At 33.1% G+C, this 25000-nt stretch overlaps 1 protein-coding gene across 9 annotated transcripts in view; it reads left to right on the top strand.

Moving 5' to 3' along the window:
* Ehbp1 (EH domain binding protein 1) overlaps window positions 1-25000 on the top strand; it is a 322315-nt gene that overhangs the window by 249813 nt on the left and 47502 nt on the right. For 6 of the 9 annotated variants that reach the window (XM_058572791.1, XM_058572806.1, XM_058572790.1 and 3 more), the window contains 5 exons: window positions 8839-8986; window positions 16972-17079; window positions 20000-20124; window positions 22528-22666; window positions 22886-22992. In XM_058572791.1, coding sequence (XP_058428774.1) covers window positions 8839-8986; window positions 16972-17079; window positions 20000-20124; window positions 22528-22666; window positions 22886-22992 — 627 coding nt within the window. The remainder of the gene's footprint in view (window positions 1-8838; window positions 8987-16971; window positions 17080-19999; window positions 20125-22527; window positions 22667-22885; window positions 22993-25000) is intronic. The other 3 variants (XM_058572801.1, XM_058572809.1, XM_046423182.2) reach the window with 1 other exon arrangement.

The following is a 25000-nucleotide window of genomic DNA, read 5'->3' as shown; positions in this document are numbered from 1 at the left end:
TAGATTTCAAACTTCATGTTCTGTTTACTGTTTTGCCTATGTGTTTTAAACAAATCCAAAACTTAGTAGTTACTACAAAATAAATGTAATCCCCAGGGTTGATCAAAGATTTAATCTGACCAGATGGGGCAAACTTGAGAAAGATTTTGACTTTCCACTCTGTTTTGCAACAAGAAAGGCTGATTTTTCTTTCTTTCTTTCTTTCTTTGTTAGAGAAGCAGAGATCAGGCCATCCCCAGAGAAATGAGCAGGTGTGGCCATTTATAAGCATGTCTGCTTATATTACAAACCAGCATAAGAAAAGTTTGAAATGGTTTGAAAAGATCTGCTAAACAGTTTTAATGTTTCATCTTAAATCCTGTTTATTCAGTCAAGAACTGATCAACTTGGCAGTAAAATTTCTACTAGTTAGCTAAACCTTTAAAAAAATCTTGTAATTTTATTTTCTATTTTATTCTATCTTCTGTAGTAAATGAATAGGTGGACTTTGGTAATCCTTGCCTCTGGACAAGCACAGAATTTCTCCCCCCCCCCCTTTTCTTGCTTTCTTCTTTAATTTTTTTATTCCTTCTGAATACCTAATAACAGAGCCTTGCGTCCTATCTAATGATGAAAGGGTGACACTCAAGGTTTTTTTCCTTAATTCTCAAAATTAAGGAATTTCAAGTTAATTTTGAGAACAGATTCCCATAAAATGTTAGCAATACTAAATAAAACTGTCATTTAAGAAACTCAGATAGGTTAAAATTTATTTAGTCCTAATTAATCCAAGACCAGTTAATACTGTATGGATCTCTGGAGATAACACAAGTAGACACAGTATATCATGTTATTGAAGGAGGTAAAGGATATGGAATTTTGAGATTCTTGATGGAAATAAGAATGTTTTGTTCTGCTCTAATCACAATTTTACAAAGGATAAGGATGTGAAACTACATTATTTGAAATACTTTTAAAGTTTTCTTAAGGCTTACTTCATGAAAACGTGTAGTCATATGTTTCTTAAATAGAAAGACTTCTCAACCTATATTTTTCAACTGACTGAATGAAAATATCTAACATTATGAAAGACACTCTTAGGTGGGTAATGATCTCAGCAGCTACACTGACAGTTTCTCATGTTCTAATTCTCCTTCACAAATCCATGGCATCATTTTTGGGCTAAAGTAATGTCAATCGGTGACATTTGCGGCAAGTATAAAAAGGACCCCCCATGGCAGCCATTTTTATTTGATTCTTAAGATCCAAAGGCTGCTGAAAGAACAATTGAATAAAGTTGAGGATTGGAGAAGCTTGATTTTCTTGTTCTCTGTGAAACGAAACTCCAGTCTTTTTCTTCCCATTCCCCTTAAAAGCAAAAGTCTGCTAGGGGGTTGTAGCTGTGTCAAAGCCGCTGGGATGCCACTGCTGATCACTTTAATTACTACGACTAAGGAGGATAAAATTAAAAGTAGCACCATTGAAGCAGTGGAAGAAAGCTTGCCTAGATGTCGGTGAAGTGTGAAATATAAAAATTGCATACCAATACATTTTTATGGAAAGGAAACAAGGAATTACATTACTTATTCTTGAAGAGTTTGTCCTTAAATTGTCAAGTTTTACTAGTGCATCTATCTATAGCAGATTGCATACCATTTCAGAATGATAAGGAAAACCGAAACTTGAAGACATACTATGAAAGGGCTAAATATTGTTTTTTAGTTTATGGCCAAAGTGGTAAGTGCTGATCTATCTTCTGTATTTGAATATTTTAAATCTGACATATTGAAATATGGGCTCTTTCTGCACCATAGTAGGACTTTTGCCTTACCTGAAGATGGTAGCAAAGAGAACATCAAAGCTTAAAAGTCTACATCACTTTTCTACAGGCTTATAATTTAAGGTTGGGAAATCTGTGTTTTAAATGAATATAAACATTCATTTTCTTCTCTCCTATTCAGTAGCACAAAGAGGACTTTTAAGTCATTTGCATAACCCAAGTATACATAAAGAACTGAGATTTTTAAAAATTAGATAACAGTAGGAAAGACCTCAGAAAAAATGCTGTGAACACTAGTTAAGTGATAGAAAAGACCAATGCTTTAAAATCAAGCAAATACTGAATTTATTTCTTACTATCAAATGAGGGATAGTAGCTATCTCCAAATTGTAAGGAGTAAACAAGAGAACACATGCACACATGTGAAAACATGCAGAACTAATTATTTTTCTCAAAAATGTGTTATAACTTGTAAAAGACAGTCGTGGGAAGGGAGACTGCCCAAAAATACAGCCTCTATCATATCCTCCAAAGAGTACATCCATCTGAGAAAAGCTAAATTCTCCACTATAACTAAGTCTAACTCTAAATAATAATGTATAGTAAAGGAGAAATGCCATCAGAGCTGTTCTTAGAAACAGAAAATCTACTTCAGTTTAAGTTTAGAAAGATATAAAGGTTTCCTATGTGCTGAATTTTTCAAGTATACCATTTATTTTAATGACAGCAGTCTTCTAAATTGCCTTTCCTCCGCACACCAGTGAAAAGATTCCCTTTTTTTTCATCAGTCCTAATAAACAGATGATTTTATAGCAATGAGCCCCTGTCTCCTTTTGAATGTAAAATGGTCAGAGCAGATAGCAAAAATACATTTCTATACTTATAGGTTTAGGCAAACCATCATTGTCAGAAATATTACCTACAATACTTGAGCTATTTGTAATGAATACTATAACAAAATAATAAAGTAATAATTGTCCATGTTCTCTGGTCATGTTCTACTTGGACATGAACAATATGAGTCTTTTTATTTAAAAAACCAAAAAAAGCATAGATTTTGTTGCTATCCCTTAAATATTACTGCACAAACTGACTTTTAATGGAAGATACATGTTAAAATTTAAGTAAAATAGTTTTACTTAGGATGAATCTGGAGACCAACTAGAAATTAATACCATCAGTTAAACTAAAATTGCATAATCAATTACTATAATTACAAGTTTTCCTTCATGACTTTTAACAATTAACTTTTATTTTTGCAATGGGTTCTTTGTCTTAAGGGAAGCGAAAGAGTGAGAAAACAAACAATGCAGATATGCCATCCGCTGAAGAGCTCTAGGCCCAAGCAAAATTGTCTCTGTAGTGTTAGGACATTAGTAGAAAAGTAAATTAAGGCAATCTGATAGGGAACTAGAATTCTGTCAATCAGGCTCAAGATTTTGTGCTGTGTCCATAAACTTTGTTTACTGTAGGGTTTTATGAGTTGTAACCTGCCCTTGCAGTCTGTTAATGAGGCTAAATCTTGCTACTTGAGAATTGAATTACAGCACACCTCTGGGCTAATGGTTATAAACAGAAAGTCCCATTAGGGTTGCATTCTGATTTGTTCATTTGCATTTTTTCTATTGTGTAGAGAACAATGATGGGTAAATAAGTACAAACAAACAATTTACATGGAAATTGATAAAGTGTCCTAATTAGTATTTAGAGTTGGTTTTATTAATGATTGCCTGCTTTAAATTGCACTCTTGGTAAGCTCTCAGAAACATTTGCAGATGGGAGTACGGCAGGAGGGAAGGAGAGGTGGTAGCTTGACAGAAAAAAATTAGATTCCCATTTCATATTCAGAAAGGTAGGGTCATTTATTTCATTTTAAGGCCACTTCATCTTAGTTTGAATCACCAAATTCCAGCTCTATAAGAAGTTATTATTCACACAGTGAAATTCACTTAAAACCTAGTTGCCTGAGGCATATTAAATAATGGTTTTTATTAGTGCTCTTAACTTTTCTTAAGTTTGAAAGATGAAAGTTTAGTAAAAGCTCAATTTTCCTCAGTTGGTCATGTAATTTGATACTTTGGGGATCAAATAGTTTGGTGGTTATGAACAAGGGCTATGGAGTCAAACAGACATAGGCTAAACTCCTGGCTGTGACATCAGTTCTAGCTGTGTGACCTTGGGACTTAAAACCCAAGTGTTCTCATTGGTAAAAATAGGTTTTTGACAATTAAATGAGATCGTGCATATTAAACACTTCACACATAAAAGCTCAAGGAATATCAGCAACCATCACTAAAAATCAACATTATCAGGTCCATATTCCCTTTCTTCCTAGAATATTTTCCAAGTTTAGAAATATTGATAGCGAACAACAGCTCTTTTTTTTTTTTCCCCCCTGCAGTGCTGGAAATTGAACCCAGGGCTTCACTCCCACTAGGCACTAGGCAAGCTTCTATTACTGAGCTACATTCCCAGCCAAAGTATTTTTGTATATTACTTTTGCATCTTCAATCTCACTCTACCTACTGTAAACTATACTCAGCCTACAGATAAGTTTGTGCTTTCAAATACTGAGAAAACTTTCTCTGAATGTTAGACCTCTCTTTTTCCTTTATCACAGTCCATATTCAGAAAGTCTACCATCTCATCTCTTTTCTTCCTTCCAAGACTCTTATATTGTTAGTTTTTATTACAAGAGTAGTAGTATATTTGTATTGAAGAAAGTTAGAAAACAAAAACAATTTCAGGAAAGAAAATAAAAGTATCACATTTTGATCTTCAGAAATCTCCACCATGAAAACTTTTGTGTATACCCTTCAACTCTTTTTCTTGCATGTATATTATGTGTATTTATTTTGCCAAAATGAGCTTATTACTCTGTAAACTTTTTTTAATCATTTTGCTTTCTCTTTTCTTCATACTATGGTCATGTTCAGATTTCTAGTTGCCTAAACAATATCATCTATAGATGGTTTCTCCAAACCAGTATCTAATATGTAGCATCTGGTTGTTAAGTCCATTTTGGAAGTCATGATGATAGTTGGTAGTTGGTTAGTTGTTTATTGTTGTGTCTGTGTTTTTTCTAACTCATTTGTTAAAGTGACTAGATCAATTGTCCCAAATATCCTACCTTTTGAATTTGGTTGTTTTCTTGCTTATATATTGTGTATATAATCAACTAGAAATTCTAAAAACTTAGTGGATTCACTTTAAACATTTTTGGGTAGAATATTATAGGTAGTGTGCATTTCTTATGCTTCACATCAAAAAACATATAATGTATAGTTGATTCACTGTTAATAATACTAAAATCAATCCCTGTATTAGAGGTCTGTAATCTCTACTCTGATTCTGATCTATTTACAAATTGAATTTCCCCCTTGCAACCAAAATTAATCTTTGTGGTATTATTTAAGCATGTGTTCTAATTACTATTGCTATGTCACAGGTGACCCCAACCATAGAAAAAAATGTTGTATTATTGTACTTATGGATTTACTTCTGTAGGTCAGGACCCAATAGCATATGCTTTGTTCTGCGTTGTCTGAGGCCTCAGCTGGGAAGACTTGAACTGAGGGTATTTCAAAATAGCTAGAGGCGGAGATCATCTGAAGCCTTTTTTGTTGTTGTTGTTGTTGTTATTTTTTGGTTTTGTTTTGTTGTTTTGTGCTGAGGATTGAATCCAGGGCCTTATGCATACTAAATAAGGCCTCATGCATGCTAAGTAAGGCCTCTGCCACCACTGAGCTATATCCCCGGTTGTGAAGCCTTCTTCATTTTCATGTCTAGTTCTTAGGACAGGATAACCCAAAGTGAAACTTGTCTGGGACTGTTGAATAGAGCCCATACATCTTGAGCTTAAGAGACAGCTGGCTCCCAGAGAATGTACACAATGCAAGAATTTCAAGACAACTAGGTAGATGGGTATGGCCTTTTCTGACCTTGGAATCACCTGCAGCTCTTCCACATTTTATTGATTATATACAAGTCACTAAAGCTAGCCAAAAGAAATTAAAATTTACCTCTTATCGAGGGGATGGCAAGATCATACTTTAGAAGAGTGTGTAGGAGGAGAGATTCTTTCAGGACATCTTTGGAATATATAGTCTGCCACAGCATAATTTGATTATCCAGTTCCCCACCAGACATTTACCTAAAAGATTTTTTTGAGGGGTGGGGGGGGGGGTTGCCAGGGGTTGACTCAGGGGCACTCAACCACTGAGCCACATCCCCAGCCCTATTTTGTTTTTATTTACAGACAGGGTCTCACTGAGTTGCTTAGCGCCTTGCCATTGCTGAGCTGGCTTTGAATTTGTGATCTTCCTGCCTCAGCATCCTGAGCCAAGCCCCTGGGATTATAGGCTGCACCACCAAGCCCAGCTTACCTAAGAGTTTTAATAACAGTTGACAACATTGCCATAATCATTTATTATGATTTGAAAAGTGATTTTTAGATAATTTTTTCAATAGCTGCCTCAAATGATAACAAAAAGCATTTTTATATCCTTCTAATTTTTTAATATCCTATTGGACTCAAACTTTTCATTGATTCAATTCAATATAATCATTGTTCTTTTTAATACTGAAATCATTCCATTTAGTCCACTGAGAACTTCAGAGCTCATTCCTGGGTCCACTTGACAGCTCCAGTAATCTACCATCATTAATTTTGACAACCCTCTTGATTTCTAGATGATCTCAAAATTTGTAAAACAATCTCCTATATTTGAGTCTATCCATTTGGTTTCTACCCCTCCCTAATGATATTGTTTACCAGGTATAATTGCCCTTTTTAAATTTTCAGACATTAATCTCTAACATTTGTTGCAGTTGATTACTCTCTTTTTCTTGAAAACCTGCTTTTATTCTCCTGATACAGTGTTCTATTTCTTTGTTTCTGCCCTTTTCCTCTTATCCAAGTATAATTGTTGCCATATTTTACTCAGTGGTCCTCCTTTTTCCCTGTGGTACCTCTTCAGGTGCTTCTAAATATTCCTGTAATGTCATCCATCAGCTCTGTAATCCTACTTTGACCCCGCATTCTAGTATCAGTTTTATTCCCCAACTACTTACTAACATCTTTACACAAATGTCTTGCCAGTTCCTCGAACCCAGTCTGTTTTACCCTCCCTTCCTCTCTTTCCATTCTTGTAGTTCCTTTTAGTCTTTCTATTATTAGTTCCATAGTTCTAAGTTGCCCAACCTTAAAACTTTTGAGTCTTTTTTTTTTCTTCCTCCATATTTAATCTGTTACCAAGAATTGGTACATTTACCGGTTCTGGCTCTAATACATTTCTTACACTTCTTTCTTTTTATTCCCATTGCCACGTCCTCTTCCTGAATCTCATTATAGCTTTCTTAGATTCTAACACAAGCCTTTTAACTAGCATCTTTCCAGTCCCTCTGTACCATCCTATCTTTTGCACTACTGCCAGATTAATCTTTCTCAAACAAACCTCTGGTTGTTCATTCCCCTAGATTAAAAAGAAAAGACATACATATTAAAAACAAAAACAAAAAAACTCAAACCTTTATAAAACACACACACACACACACACACCTTTAGTGATCCCTGCTGCCTTAGAATGAAATTAAAGCACTTTTTCTCCTGAGCTTCACTGCAAGCTCTAAGACTTACACTTTGAGATCTGCTGTAAATCCCTGCTATACCAGGCATCTACAACACTTATCCCGCTTTATTTTTCTTGTCTTAATTTTCTATCACTATTTTTCTTATGCTCAGGAAAATTAGATTGTGTTCTTTCCCCCAAATATATTTTCTTTCTTTTATGTCTTTGTATTGTTCCTGCCTCCTGCACTGATGCCACCTAACCAGCAACTCCCATCTCAAACCATTCTAAATCCTACTCATTCTTTAAGCCCAACTCAAAGACCAATATATTCTGTTTGCTCCTTAGCCAAAAATGTTCTTTCTTTCTTCTGAACCCTTGCAGCATTTTGGTCATACCTCTTTACTATGGCTATTCTATATTTTCCTCTATATTATAAGATTTTTGAGAGTATAAATAGTAAGTTTCATGCTTGAAATTTTTATAACACCTAGCATGGTAGCAAGGGATGTACTATAGACCAGAAATACAAAAATAAATCAGATATAGCTCCTGCCTTCAAGTAGCTCAATTCTACTGGGAAGAAAGTCTCTCTTCAGAGTTGTGGTATAATTTGATAAGTATTGTTTTAAAAAAGTATTAACACATGCACATACATAGACATACATACACACACACACACACACACACACACACACACACACTACTATAATTACATAGAGAATAGATCACTTTATTCCACCAGTGGGATCCAAAATAGGATAGTCAGGATAAGTTTGATGGGTTTGAACTGAGTCTTGAAGGATGAGTTAGGAGTTAAATAATATGAGAGAAACATAGTCCAGAAAGAGGAAATGACATTCAAAGCCACAGTACATGAAACTACATGATATGAGCAATTTTGTATGAATAGATGTGAGGTTTTGTGGAGGTTAGGAGATGTTAAAGGAAGATAAATTGCAAAGAGGTATTAGGTTATTGTAGTTTTTGTTTTATCATAATAATGCCTTATTTTATATGCTCTCGATTTTATAACGCAAATTGATTATTTGCAATTCATAATAATCCCTTTTTAGAAGGCAGCATCTTAGTTATTTAATGAAAGAAGCAGACAGTGCTCTGTGACTCTATTAGAAAATAACAAGTTAAATTCTGTTCTTAGAAAATAGAGTATTAATTGAAATTTTGTTCTTAGTATTGTAAATTTCTTCTTTAAGCCTAATTCTTTTATTAACAGTTCCTGGCATTTCCTCAGTAATATGTATTGTCAAACAGTCCTTAGTTTGAATTTTTAATGTATATTTTAATAATAATTGGTAAACGTTTTTTAAAAATCTGATTTTAGGATGGCTTTTTAAAATGGTGTGACATCCAACTGATATAGAGCATCCTATTTATAATGTGGGCCAAGCACCATGCTGTAAACCAGTTACTATCATGATGATCAGATTGAAAATGAAATTGCATTTCTGTCAATTACTGAGTTGGCAACTGTTCAATATATCTTAGCAGCAAGATGAAGAGCGACGTCGGCAGCTGAGAGAGAGAGCTCGTCAGCTAATAGCAGAAGCTCGATCTGGAGTGAAGATGTCAGAACTTCCTAGCTATGGTGAAATGGCTGCAGAAAAGTTGAAAGAAAGGTCAAAGGCATCTGGAGGTGAGTTAAAGAATCTTGTATCATATTCTACAGACAACCCAGAAATCTGCAGTGGACCTTTTAGGACTTTTTATTCTTACTTTAAAATATTGCATCAAAAACAGAGTTTCTAAAATATTGATATGTTGCAAAAAACCTACAGGAAATGTAGTAAATCAGAAGATAACTGTTGCTATTTCCAAAACAACCTTTTCACTTTATGGTTTACTACTATTAAAAGAATATTTCTTGAGTTGTGATACTCCATGATACCTCATGAATTGCATAAGAAGTAAGTAAAATGCAATCAAATCCTCAATATCTAGATCATTAAGACTTGTTAGTGGTGAGCTTTGACATAAAAGACTTTAACTTTGTGGGCTGGGGTTGTGGCTCAGCAGTAGAGTGCTCACCTCACACATGTAAGGCCCTGGGTTCGATCCTCAGAACCACATAAAAATAAATAAAATATGTTAAAAGAAAAAAAATCCTCTTTAAAAAATAAAATGCTTTAACTTTGGTTTGATGCTGTGGATTGAACCTAGGGCCCCAAGATTTACACTTAAAACAAGATCTTTTAAAAGTAGTTTTCATAATACTATGGCATTGTAGCCTAGGATGTAAAATTTTTGAATAAATTCCATATCCATTTCCTTTTAGTCTCCTTACTCTGAAAGAGTCTTCCTCAATATTTATAGAGATTATTCTAAGCTTAATTTTGGGACAAGGACTATATAAAGAGAAATTTAATTTTACCTTTCAGAGTTCAATTTGATCATTTTTAATTTGTAAATTTTTACATTTAGGAAACCTATGGGCTTTTTATTTCAAAGGTACATAACCTATTTATCTACCAAAACATGCTAGGTACTTGTCCTGAATTAATCTTAGAATGTTAAGATTACCCTGAAGAGCAGGCAAGTGAGGACTCGAATAAGACCTTAGAGAGCTGAAACAAAGGTAAGCTATTTCTAGGCCAATCATAAGTTTTTTCAAAGTAAACTGGAACTTACTGCTGTTATTTCAAATTGAATCCTTATATTAAAAGCTTACTGTTGTAGAGAATTCTAACTAATGCCTATGGCATCTAGCCTTCCAGTCCATAAATTTGAAAGTTTTCTTCTCCCAAGCACTTGTATATCTGTCCTTGTGGACATCTAAGAACATGGATATCTTGGTTAAATCCTTCGTCTTACATTTTCAACTCCTATTATTCAGGACTGTTATTGTATCTTCTTTTTTTCTTTCTTTCTAGGTAATCACTATACCACTAACTACATCCTGGCGCTATCGTTACAGTTTCTCCACTCTACTAGAGTTTATAATGATGTCAATAACTGCTCTTATAATGCTATAATAATTTGCTTAGATTTATTATCATTATTTTTTTTAGTTTTTTTAGATTTATTATTAATAGCAAGGTATTTCTTTTATCATAAGAATTCCAGATATTCAAAGTAACCGTTAGAAACATTTGCTTTCTTATATCTCTGAATGATGGAAAAATCTCTCATTCTTTATCCTCCAGATACACTATCCTAATGCTGCTGTAAATACCACATTCCTATGTCATCATAAAGCCAGGTATGAGAATAGTAATAGTAGGATGGAGAGGGATCCAATGTCATTTGGCAGTTAACAATGCCAAATGAATATAAACTCTAGGAAGGCTAAGAATTAAAAAATTGTAATTAATAGTGTGGCATAGGTTAGCTATGTAGTTGGTCCTATTTTTATAATACAACCCCAGATGAGGGTATGCCAAGACTAGACTAAGCAAAGAGACTTTGTCAGTGTTATAACCCAAAAAAATCTTCCCTTCAATGAAGAAAGCAATGACCTGAATTTGGCATTATTCAACAGTCAAGGTAAATAAAATAAACAAAGTAAATAAATGAGGATTGGATCAGTAGAGTTCGCAAGGAAGTACAGATTAGAATAGGAACAGTCAGGTGAAATAAAAAGGAGGCAGGATTTGACAGATAATTTATGAGAATATGCTGAAGAGTTAGCTTCCTTATTGCCTAAGGAGTCCAAAGTGACCAAAGTCCATTTCTCCCATAGGACACAGCTTGCCTTGGACATTAGAAACAGCCATGTATCAGATAGTAGTCTTTTTTTTTTCCCCCAGTACATTTCAATAACTGAGGGCCTTGTGCAAAATAAGCAAGTCCTCTACCACTGCGGTATATCCCAGCCCCTTTTTTAAATTTTATTTTGAGATATAGGGTATTGCTAAGTTGCCCAGGCTAGTCTGGAACTCGAACTTCTCTGCCTCCATCTCCAGTGATGGTAGACTTTTAATGAGAACTGAGGTTGACTGACCTAAGACAAGTGGAGCAGGTCTATTCCCCAACCTCAGTGGTATGTTTTAGCCTGTATCGTTAAGTAATATGGATCAGATTATGTCTGCATTGGCCTCAAAGTCTAAGCTAAAGCTATTGAGACTATCAGTACAAGAGAGACCTTTAGGACAAGGGGAAGGGTAAAAGTCCCACCTGAAGTTCAGCCATTCATAATATGTATTTATCTATCAAGCAGTACCAGCCACCGTGTCAGGATTTGTAGGCCATATGGTCTCTGTCCTAACTACTCAACTCTGCCCTTATAGCCTGAAAGCAGCCTTAAACAATATTTTAATGCATGGGCGTGGGCTGTTATTTACCCCCTCAAGGCAGGGGCTGGATTTTGCCTCTGACCTGTAATTTATGCACCTTTACCTAGCAAATTCAGAATTCACTTGGATTCACAAGAATCCGGTTCCTAAGTGAAAATAACCCTAGTCAGTTTAATAAGTCAAGGAAAAGAATAACTAATCTGAATCATTATGTCTGACAAGAATTTTGCTAAGTTATAATGTGAAAGGAAGAAAGAGAAATAATTTGAGACCAGCCTGGGTGAAGTATGAGGGTAGGAAGATTTTAGTACTAGTGGTCTAGAGTGACAAAGAGCAGAGTAGAGTGAAGACCTGACATAATTAGATGGATGCACACCCTGGGAACGTGATCAGCACTCACACCCACTGCTTGAACTCACTTGAAAAAGTTCTCTTTTTTCTATTCTCAAACAGCATGCTGCCAGCCTCAGTGCAAAAAGTTTTGAGTTTTGAGATAAGTTGTCTTTAACTTCATGATGTCCGCAGAAAATATATGCAAGATATTTACAGATGTATAGCCATGTGATCAAGCAACCCACTTACATTCTGTTACAACCAGAAATAGTCTAATTCTTGTGTAAATAACAGAACTGTACTTTTCCTGGATTCTGTACCCTAGCTTTTACTAATCTTTCATTTGACATCCTTCTCGGGCTTATGGAGAATCAGGTACTTGTGATGTACTGCACATGGTTTTTTCAGCATCATTTTGTAGTTATATGCCTATAATGGCCTCATTTGAAAAATTCTCAATCTATGTAACAAACTTTGGGTCCATTTTATTGCATCTTACTTGTAAGGAAAAGGTGTTTGGGGACAAAGTTAAGTGTTTTTATTTTTAGTTGAATGATAATGTGGCCAGAGAATGTGCCCTGAATTTCTGCTTTACGAATTTATCAAGATTTCATCTTGGCCAAATAAATGTTAAATTTTTTTTAATGGTTCATAAATACTTTTGCAAGAAAGGTACCTACCTTGTTTTAAGATTATATTATACTCATATATTGTGTATTATAATGTATATTTGTGTACTATATTTTTTATATATGTGTTCCATAGTTTACAGCTTTAGTTTGAGTTAGGTTAATATAGTTTAAATTTAAACTGACGTTTTTACCTCTCTTTGGCTCAGATATGATAGTGTTGTGGTTTTAAATTTCAAATAAATAAGGCAAATACTTTTTTGTTGTGTCAATGAAAATGTCTGTGTGCCTACATGGTTCTTATCATTTTCAGTTATGGAAAATAGATTTATCTAAATTTGTTGAAATAAAATCTTAAGAGCCTTCACTAATTTTTACTTTCAGCTTTTATCAATAGTGTAATATTTGTATTGTGTTTTCTATCTTTTGTTTGATTTCTTTAGAATTAAAAGTTGTGTTTTTAGCCAAATAGAGTGTTGCACACCTATAATTCCAGCTACTCAGGAGGCTGAGGCAGGAGGATTGTAAGTTGGAGGATGATCTGTGCAACTTTAATGAGACCCTATCTCAAAATAAAATAAAAAGAACTGAGCATGTAGCTCAGTGGTAGAGCTCTTACCTGACTTGCATGAGGCCCTGGGTTCAGTGCCAAGTACTATGGGGGAAAAAAGTTGTGAACTTAATGGGGATATTTGCTGAGAATATAAAAATCATAACAATTTTTATCTGAATATGTTTTTTTAATTTTTCTGAATATATTTTAAATGATAACCTCAGTTTCCTTTTTAGCATTGCAGATATTCTTTTCATTTTTGTCACCAAATCATTATTTCATTCAATTTTTCCATAAAGGAAAAGTATACAATTGACCTTATTTCAGTGCTATTAATCACACTTTTGAGATCCATATTTTGCCTATATTGTGTAGTGTATTCTGGAATACATTTTTCACATTTCAATGCATATGTAATATTCTTTTACCTTTTCTTATGCATATATTATATATGATACTTGCAAAACAGCTTTAGCTATAGAATAAATCTCTAGTTTACTTTCTGCCTGGCTCAACTACTGGGTTTGAAATGGTTAGTCATAAAGATGTGTATCTCTGTGTCTGTAGTATGTTTAAACATACACTTGCACATGTACTTTAGTTCTGCTAGAATGCATTTAGAACATTTCTATAGTTGTTAGGAAATTGTAATATTAACTGCTAAAAAAAAGTTCAAAGTTCATCGTAAAACTGAAGTTACCAAATGGAAAGAAAGAAGAAATTCATTCTTAAGAATACCTAAACTGTATAAGAGACCAGTTTTTACTCTTGCCCTCCCAAGAAGTAATCCTTTTATCTAAGGTTAGCAATACATATGTAAACTTTGAATTAACTTACTTAGCACTACTGTGAGTGGTAGTGTAGATAGAGGTTTCATTTAACCTGGAAATAAAATGAAATTGCATGTGTTTAACATGCAGGAACTTGGCTCCATGTAAGTGGATAATGAAAGGAGGCACAATTTTCTACATATTCCTGGAACCTGAAAGTACACATATCCAAACTTAACTATTTCTTTTCATAGCAATGCTAACATTCTAATCACTCAGGCTGAAAATTGTGATGTCTGTTCAACATCCCTTCTCTACAATCCAGTATTTAGATGATTTTCAAATCATGTCATATCTACTCCCAATTCTTTTATTCTAGGTTTAACTCTCCATACTGCTTGCCTGAAGTTATAACAGTTTCCAGCCTGGATTTCCTGCCTCTAGCCTTTTTGTTCTCCAGTCCACACATAGGTCAGCAATGTTACATGAAGGGTGATGTCACATGAATAGTTTACTCCCCCTGAACAATTTTTAAACCACTTTTTTCTCTCACTGAAGAAAGCATATAAGGGCTGAGGTTGTGGCTCAAAGAAAGAGTGCTTGCCTACCATGTGTGAGGCACTGGTTTTGAGCCTCAACACCACATGAAAATAAAATAAAGGTATTGTGTCCACCTACAACTTAAAAAAAAAAAGTGTTAAAAAATGTTTTTAAAAAATGGGTCCCATCCCTATTTAAAAAAAAAATGAAGAAAAAGAAGGCGGTACATGAGAATATAAGCAAGAATGATATAGGAAAAATATTAAAAACAACTTCTAATTTATAAAAGGCACTCCAGTGATTACATTACTATTAATAAATTATACATATTTCACAAATGGTTACAATGAGAAACTTTGTTTGAAAGCTACTTAATCTTCTAAAGCACAGTGCTGATCGTGTTAGAACACCAGTGTATCTACCAAATAAAATTTAAACTTCCCATTCAGCCCTTCTGGGCTCTCTACAATTTTACCTCCTATTATTTCCCTTTAAGTGTGCTTGAGCCAAATAGACTCTACCCCTTCCTGTTTTCATGCCTGTAATGCTGTCCCTTCAGTTATACCTCTTGAAATTCTATATTTTTCTCAAGATCTAATTTTAATTTAAGAGTTAGTGCTTCTGAGAAATTCCGTAGTGTCACTGGCAAAGAGTTATCTTTTGAATTTGCTCCATACCTTATTGTCACCCCATAACACCCATACTGTGTGGCATTATAATCATTTCATTGTATTCCTTTCAGAACTTGGTATCTCAACATCCAGCATAGTGTTTTGCAAATTGTATATACAGAGCACAGTAGAAGTTTCTTGAATAAGTGATGAATGCATGTTGAATTTCGTACTTTTGCTCTAGATTAATTATGGTTAGTAATCAGTGGAAGCTGATTGACAACAATCAAGTGTTATGCACTACCTAGATCCTGAAAAATTATTAATAGTAAATTGCTTCTGACATAGAGTAATGCTGAAGAAGCATTTTGAACACCATTTTAGCACTCAGGAAATGTTTTTTAATTCATTTGCTAAACTATAAAATTAAAGAATTTTTTAGAACAGTGAGATTGAAGATGCTCACTTTTATGAAAGTGAGCACAACTAATTGTGCTAAGCATAGTTTATCAGAAAAGATACCTAAGCTGATTATACTTATATAACATAGCCAGATATAATGCCTTAATTATGTCTTTGAAAGCATTTACCAATGTTTTCATCTCTATGGTTTTTTTCCCTCTGGGAAAATGATTTCTCAATCATTTTTCTTTGTTATTGTCTCTTTCTAAATGGCTTACACATTAGATGGGAAGTCTGCAATAAATGTTAACTATTATTAGCAATATTAATATTCTTAGTAAATATTTATTTGGGAATCCAAAGTCACATATAAAGATGTACATTTCAGAAAGGATTAAAGTTGGGGGATTAAACCAAAACTATGAAATTTTGGAATTTCTCAATTTGAAAAAAAAATCTTTGGAATATCTTATTAATAAAAATTACCCAATTTAAAAAATATGATGCAGAGTATTAGGGGAATTCTTCACCTCCCAGGGCTAGACAGCCATTTCTTCAGAAACTCCATTTCCTGTCAACAACAGAATTTAAAGTTAAACTTCTAATATGTAAATCAGATCATTACTATGCCTTTTCAAATGTATAGAATTCAAAATTAACCAATTTTATCATTAGGATTTGGAGAGAAAAGATAAATAGTAGGAACTCATAATGTTAAAAAATGACTTTGTTGGATTGGGATTGTGGCTCAGAGGTAGAGCACTCGCCTAGCACGTGTAAGTGAGGCACTATATTCCATCCTGAACACCACATATTGTATCCACCTATAACTAAAAAATAAATGTTTTTTTAAAAATGACTTTGTTAATTATGACCTAAAATATTTTAGTAAGGATATAAAACAATAGTGGAAGACTTCCTCATTCATTTGTGCTCAGTTTTGAAAAATAGTTTTTCTCAATTTTTACTCTTCCAAGATGTATTGCCTTCGTTGTTTTTGAACCTTCCATTGTGTAAAGGCACTGTATTCTGGTTTTACCCTTTATTCATATTGCTTCTTTATGACAGTATTCATTAGTACAAAATCAGTCAAATCTTCATAAAATGGCTTAAATATAGCTACAAGTTTATAAGAAATAATGTCTTGATGCATCGATAGCAAATAAATGATTAAAAATGAAATTTAGAAATACTGTTTGATGACTTCTTCATCAGATCAACTTATTTTTGTGTGCTATTATGAGAGATTATGATTCGATTACACTTTAAAATACAAGGACTCAGTGAGCTCAGTGATTCAGAGACAGCATGTGGCAAATTGTCAAAACCTTTGCATCTGCTTTGATGTGATAATTCATGTTTGACTTAAGAATGTAAAATACAAGTGTTAATCCAATAGTGAAAAAGTGACTTAAAACTAATTTCTTAACTTCCTTATCTGTGTGAGACCTCAATTTGAATAACTGTTATTGAAATACTGGTTTTTCTTATTTAGTGTTTTGGACATAAAATATAAATAATAACTAACATTATTGCTACATGTTCCTACAGATGAAAATGATAATATTGAGATAGATACTAACGAGGAGATTCCTGAAGGCTTTGTTGTAGGAGGTGGAGATGAACTTACTAACTTAGAAAGTGACCTTGATTCGCCCGGTAATTTCAAATTGTTTTGTGTCCTGCTGCATGGCAAAATTTGTGGTTATATTTTCATTATCTCAATAATACTAGGTCCATTTTATAGTTTTATTATGTTTTATATGATAAGTCATTTAGCTAAATCTACCTTCCATTAATTTTACATTATTTTGTTTTAAGTTGAATGTTAAAATAGAAATAACATTAGAATAACAAATTATAGCTTATGTTCTCTTATTACCAAGATTCACTGTTATGTTTTATATGAAACAGTTTATAAGTGTTTGATAACTGATTTTCTTTCCTTCTTAAATATTTTGGTGTGCTGTTATATGATATATATGGAATAATCCAAATGTAAATCTAAAACATAGATCAGATTTTTCTGACAATTGCGAATTGATAGTTCTTGTTATAATATTGTTTTGAAAATGTTATGCTTACTTTAAATGTTTAAATATATTACTAATTAATTACTTTATACATACTTAATTGACTACAATACGACACTGAAAACTAATCATGTAGACTACTACTAAATTAATCTCATCAGTAAGTCAGTGGCAATTGATCTTTGTAAGTTCTTGTTTCAAATACAAAAATAAGTTCTAATGGTTTCTAATAGGTTAGTGTTCTATCTGCATTGCCTTTATAAGCCAGCAGCAAGTAACAATCCAAAACTTTGTATACTCAAGGGTTTCCATAAATACTTATTGAATTGAATTCTTATGGCAAAAAAAAAAAAAAAAACTCTTTGGTAATATCTTTAGATTTAAAGATGAGGAGACAAAGTCCTTGATTATTATCTTTCCTATAAAAGCTAAAGGGAATGACAGCAGGCATTCTTTTTCCCACCTTTAGCATGCCTCTGCAAAGCTTACCTGCTCCTTCCCCTGTTTGAAATCATGCTATTACTTTTCCAAGAAACATTTGACCAGGATTTTCCTAACTGTAAGGAGCACTTGAGATGATCCAGGCCCTTTTGTCAGAAGCTCTTTCATGGCCCAGTATTAAATGATGTTATTGCTAGATAGAGGTCAGTATGTTTATAATTGTGCAAGTCCAAGAGAATTCTGATATTTTAAGGATATTTTTCAAATGTTTAACCCAAAATTAGAATGACCTTTTACTTCTTTGTTAACTACTGTAGAAGTTGGGTAGGTTTGATTGTTGCTTTATGAAAACACTTTTGTTGTTGTTTGCCTACCCTACTATTACAACTACCACCAAAGGCTTTATTAGAAACTAATAATATCCCCGAACTGCTAATGACATCCGTAAGTACAGAATCAAAGCCTTAACAGTCAATGTGTGGAAATGTAAAATTAATGCCAATAAGTAATGCACGTCTTTATTTTACAATAGATTATGAAGATAGGAAAAATTAACCATCTCTTAAATAAAGTGAGGAGAATTTATAGTTTCAGCTATTACAACTTTGTGGGATACTTTTTGCAACCTGGTTAATTTCAATCCTAACAGTCTTGACCCTTGCATTCTCAAAAGGGTCTCTTCCAGCCAGGCACAGTGGCTCATATCTATAATCCCAGCAACTTGAGAGGGTAAGGCAAGAGGATTGCAAGTTCAAGGCCAGCCTTAGCAATTTAATGAGACCCTGTCTCAAAATAAAAAATAAAAAGGACTGGGGATAAAACTCAGTGGTAGAGTACCCTTGGGTTCAATCCCCAATACCAGAGTAGGGCAAAATTCTCTTCCTACTTTATGCCAAAAAAGAAAACACATCTCAATCCTCTTGTTTAGACTTAATTAATATATTGTTTACAGCTCTTAAGCATTCTGATAAGTATTGGCATGTGCTTCCCAGTTGAGATCTGTGGTTTATTTTATGGCAATAAGAAATAGGAATGCAACCTAGAATCTAGAAGTGTGTAGAGTATATTATGATTTTTATCCTTGCTTTTTTCCCCAAAATTCTTTTCTTAACTTGTATATAAAAATCATAGTGTTTTAATAATAAATTGCTTAATCTTTATCTTGATTTGACCGTAGTTCATCAGATATTGTTTAAAAAAGAAGCCTGGTAATATAAACTTACCAATTTGCATGAAAGTATGATAATAGCATTTATTAAGAGTATTATAATTAGAAAAGTTATTAATCTGTATGAAAAATATCACTCATCAAATGGTCGACATTTCTTTTACAACCATTTTATTAAAGAATTGTTTTGTGTGACTTTGTCAGAATAGAAATATTTGTGTTTCTACTGAACTATTTCATTATTAAAGATTAATGTAATTATCAATAATAATTTGAAATTGCTTAAGCTTCTATCTATATTTAATACATTCCAGAAATGACAATATTTGTTATATTTCTGCCATCTAAGTAGAAGGTATTTTTAAACATATTCCCTGTGTTAATGCTGGGTATGTATGTACACACTTAAATATTATATTCTAACAGTGTGTATGTGACTGGGATCATGTTAAAAACTTATTTTAATATGATATTATATGTATACATGTAATATATTTTAAAGAAATAGTAAAATCATATAATTTAAAATCAAATGTATCTCTTCTTTGAAATATCTAGTTTGTTATTTTTATTGTATATAATCTATACAGTTACTTATATATGTATCACATATACCTTAAGTTTTCAGGTAAGCATAGCTATTAAACTGTAGTATAACTTAGGTATCCTTAGATATGTTGACTATATTCCTTAAGGGAAATGATTCGTGAGAGTGAAGTGTGTATGTGTGTGTGTGTATACACACACACACACACACACACTCACACACAGAGGTCTGCATGTGTCTAGTGTGATGTGTTACCTTGCACCCCTAATGTCCTTTTTCTTTTTTTTTTTTTTTTAATACAGTAATGTTTTTATGCTGTCACCTAAAGTTGGTAGCCTACACATCTAAATACATCTCATTTGTTATTCATGATCTTTGCATATTTAACAGAACAAAATAGTAAATTGGTGGACTTGAAGCTGAAGAAGCTCCTAGAAGCTCAACCACAGGTGGCAAATTCATTCTCCAATGCTGCCCAGAAAGCTGGAACTGAGAGCTCAGAACAAGAAATTAAGGTAATCTTACTTATTTAATATTTGGCTTAATATCCATATATTCTGGTTTCTACTGATACCTTATAATCCTAAAAACAATTTCTTATCAAATTGTTCTCATTAAGTTATAAAAATTTTTACTAACTAGACAATAAATTGAACATCAATATGATAATCAGTGCTTTTATACTGTTTTTCAGAGAAACTCCTTCTTTTAATTGCTATTTCCAGTAAAAGTAGAGAGTACATAGAAACAGTTCTTGAGTTCTGTATGTATTCATATTTTGCTAAGAAAAATGTTGCCTAGAAGATTGTAGAATACTTTTCTATCATCTTCAACTTTCCTTCTGTTTAAATGAACTAGAATTTACATTATTTATAAGAATCCATCATACCTGAAGATGCTGACATGTATTGAATGTGTTTAAGATACTTACATATGTTTTGTGCCATTTTTGAATCTTACTTAATATTGCATTTTAGCCAAAATGCCACATTATAAGAATATTGTTATTATCTATATTATCCCCATCCACACATTCCCTCCTTTTCCTCACAATGTATCATTAATATTTTTTTCTAGCTTTAGGGCACTTTCAGTCCTGTATAACTTTTCACCCACCTGCGGACTATGGGGATTGCCCTGCTGACTGAAAGGATTTCCTTCCCCTGACACAGAGATGCTTTGAAGTCCCAAAACAATGACTTTCATTGCTTTTCCCCTATATTGTCGGTTTCTATAAATTGGTGATGAAAGTGTGTGGCAGCAACAGAGGACTTTTGGTCTCTATCTTTGAACAAAAGGAAGCCTGGATCAGGTCTGATTTTTTGCGTTCAATTTAGCTTTCTGCAGTGGATTTAATGCAGAATGAAGCTGGCCTAAGAATAATACAATGGATTGAAAAGGCTAACTGAATTAGTGGGTTTAGAGGAATACATTTGTAAAGTGGCAGAAGTCCCTAGTCATAAAAAGGTTTCTTAAGATGGGATTTACTGGCTAATCACACTGATATTTTAGCATGTTGCCAGGCCTAAAAAAATTTAGCTGTGTTTGTTTATTTTGGTAAAGACTTGAGTTTTACACTATTGAATAGTTACTATAATAACAGTAAAATTCACATTTTTTCTTAAAAAAATCAAAAAGAAATCCAAACTTATTTGTATCCTAACTGCTAGGAAGGCTATTTTAAGGATGATACTACAAGAACTATATCAGATAACTTTTAGAAAAGAAAAGAGAGGTATTTTTCTTCTTATGGTTTAATCATCTACATACATGAAATTGGTTTGCTGTCCAAAAAGCTTATGTAGTAATTTTTAAAGTTGTTCCAAAAAAAAGGTATGCTTTAAAAAGATTGCCTTCATATGAATCTTTTTACCTAAGATTTTGAAAATGGTATTTATAAAAAACATATAGAGTCCATCTGTTCTCTTGAAGCTTTTCAGCATTGATTTGGGTTTTTATTTTTGTAATAAAATGCAGTTTACACATTTATAAATGAGGCATTCTGTTTGTGGAGAAGGATAAACTGTTACCTTCCCTTGAGGATTCTGTATCCCAGGCCTCCTTGAGGCTAGAGAATAGGCCATTGGAGGGCTCCCTCATTACTGATTGTCTCAATGCAGAGGAAGGGCAAAGTCTTGGTTGCTTTTGATAACCAGTTTCAGCATTCAGCAGGCTTAGCTATTAGTCATGCATCTTAGCCTTTCCCTATTTACTTTCAAAACACTTAATAAAAATAATAAAAGATTAGGTATAAAATGAAATATTTGTTTGGTACACAGCACCTCGGTATCTGCAGCTTCCACACACTGCAGTGGTTCAGTCTTCTGGGATATTTCTTGTTGATAGAACCATTTGAATTTGTTACCAGTATTAACATAGGAAGCTCCAGAAGAGATAATTGTAGTTTCCTTAGCTGTAAAGGGCTTACTTACAAATCTGGCTTTGGAAAGTTATAGCTGATGAAATGCAGTTCAGTGGGGTAGTATTATAATCCTACCTTTTAGCCTTCATCCAGCATTAGTGGTTTATCTCAATGGGCATAAAATTAGAAACTATTTTTTCTTGTCATACAAGTCTTAGGACTGTACAAATCGAAGGGGCAGAATAGTAGAGGAAATAGGAGGCAACGGGGCTTTCAAATGATACCTATCACCAGAAGACACAAGAGTTCTTAGTATCTAATGTATCAAAGTTATCAAGGATTTGGACTATTTGGACTAAATCCCAAATTTTTTATTACAGGCAGTTGAACTTGTAGTTGAGCTATTTAGAGTATTTTAAAATCCCTTTTCTTCAAAGAGTTTCTAAAGGTTCTAAGTCAGCATTATTGTCTTAAATTAATAAAAGTTGCCATCTTAATGTGTAATTTCGTGTTTATATGATTAGTACTCTCATACAATTTGTTGTTTTACTTTTAGAATGGCACAGAAGATCTCCGGACTGAGCGATTACAAAAAGCAACAGAACGTTTTAAAAATCCTGTTTTGTTCAATAAGGATTCTACAGTCAGAAAAACTCAGCTTCAGTCTTTCAGTCAATATGTTGAGAATAGACCAGGTAGGAACACTTTTTAAAATGTTTCCAATCTTATGATTTAGTAGTAGTTATACACATGCATACATATGTGTGTGTGTGTATATATATATATATATATATATATATATACATACACACACACACACACACATATTATGAAGCTGATAATGTAAATCCACATTTCAATACACAAATATCAGGCTTTATAATAATTTTACATGTCTCTTCCCTTTTTTTAAGAGATGAAAAGGCAGAGATCAATACAGGAAGATACAAAGAAAGGAAATGAGGAGAAGGCAGCGATAACTGAAACTCAGAGGAAGCCATCAGAAGATGAAGTGCTTAATGTATATTAATTTTTTGTGTGGTTTCATGATTGCTGATAATTCCAAACTGTATGTGGAAATAGTGCCTTTATTTGTTAAAATGAGATGTTAGGTTTTTTAAGATGTCAATCTCCAGTGCATTCAAAGCAGAGTGAGAGGGGTGCGCTGTTGAATTAGTCTGCAGTGTGGTGATAATTGTCAGATAAAAAAAAATGAATTTTTCAGAGTTCCACAGCCCCAGCTTCCTTGAGACATTTCCATCAGGGCACTTCCCATAAAGAGATTCCAGTATTGATCTACCGGGAGGATTTTAATTATTACAATAGCAGATACCGCAGAGCTGCAGTTAGAGGGAAAAGTCACATGAGACCTGCTAGAATTTCTCAGCCAACCCATTTTGTTGGCTTGGGTTAATGGGTGTTCAACCTTTCCATTATCCAGATCAGCCGTGAATTACTAGCTGAATGATGTTTGCATTAATATAATATATATGGTAATTTCTTCACTTAATTAACGGGGAGGTTCAGCTCAGTAGGGGTATGGGCTGATCATGTGTAAAATTGATTTGTGAGGGAAATATTTGATAGACCGCAGGGAGAAAGCTGCTTTTGATGGACAGCTGCAGGACAGAAGCAGGAAGAACAACTTTTAACTTGAATTTTTGTCTGGAAACATAGCTCTCTTTAATGGTACTTTCTTATTATCTACAGTTTGTCTAAACATTTTCATTATTTTTATTGTTAAAATAGTCTGTGGGATTTTAAAAGCCCTATAAATGCACTCAGAATTACCAACTGCATTTTAGAATTCTAAAAACTTCTCATTTTCAGTTATTCACCTTTAGAAGACCTGGAAAGGTCTAAGTACATAGAATATCACTTGTATATCCCAAGTATTTGGTATAGCTTTTAAGTTATGGAATACTTGAGTATAGCATATAAAGAAAATAGCACACTAAAGAAATCTGGTAATGAAATTAATTACTATTTTTAACTAATCAGCTAAAGCAATGAAGTTTGTATGTTGCTTATCACTTCTATTTTCTTATATTTTTGTTATTCGTATTGTCTTGAAAAACTACCATGTTTGTTTTTTCTCTTTGGATAGGATTGAAAAATAAGAAAAGTCCCTTTTGAAACTGTTTTGCTATCACCAAATCATTCCAGACTTTAAAGTTATCATTATCATTTATTCTGTTGTAATTTTTCTATTCCATTTCATATTGAAATTGAAGTATATTCATTTTTTATGGATCTTTTTAAAACAGTGACTTTTTTAAATGAAATTATCTTGAGAAGTTATCAGTTTTATGATTTCTTAAAATATTTCACCTTTATATTGGTCAACTCCCATAATCAATTTAACAATTAGTTGGTATAAATTGATTTTACATGTAAGTACAAATAATTTACTAGTTTAGAAGGTGTCAAGCTATTATTAGCGTTAGATATGTTTATTGATTATGAGAATTACACAATATTCTCATAATTAACATAATTCTTGATTGTGCTTCTTGCTTAAGGAATACCAAAAGATAATTTCTCATTGTGTCTTAGAGATTAATATGCTTCTAGGCATGTGACAGAAGATTTTACACATTTATCTCAATGAATAAATAATGTTATAAGTGCTGATAATAACAGTGGTGGTAGTGAGCATAATGACTTAAGCAGTTCTTTAGTTATTCTCAGTTGCTTAGGCTTCTTAGCTCTAGAAAAGTAAAAAAGTAAACAGGTGTTCCAAAGGGAGCTCATATTTAATCCATTTTGTGGCAATACCATAAATAATAATCCAACCCATAATGACTTAAATTTCTAATATAAAAATAAAAATTTTTACTATATTGACTCTTTCCAATAGAGCTGCTATATTTCAAATAAAACTTTTAAGAAAAAAATTTTAACATGAATGGAAAAGTAAATTTTTGAATTGAAATCCAAATTTGGCTAAATAGAAGATTAATCAAATCAGTATACTAGTTGCATTAAACCCTGTGTAGCAAGGTTTGAAACCACCTGTCAGGTTAGAA

The sequence above is a fragment of the Marmota monax genome, unplaced genomic scaffold (assembly GCF_021218885.2).
Source record: "Marmota monax isolate L192 unplaced genomic scaffold, Marmota_monax_Labrador192_F-V1.1 WCK01_AAM20220418_F8-fsc00015, whole genome shotgun sequence".
In the NCBI taxonomy this organism is placed as follows: Eukaryota; Metazoa; Chordata; class Mammalia; order Rodentia; family Sciuridae; genus Marmota; species Marmota monax.
This window is presented reverse-complemented; position numbering and strand designations above follow the sequence as displayed.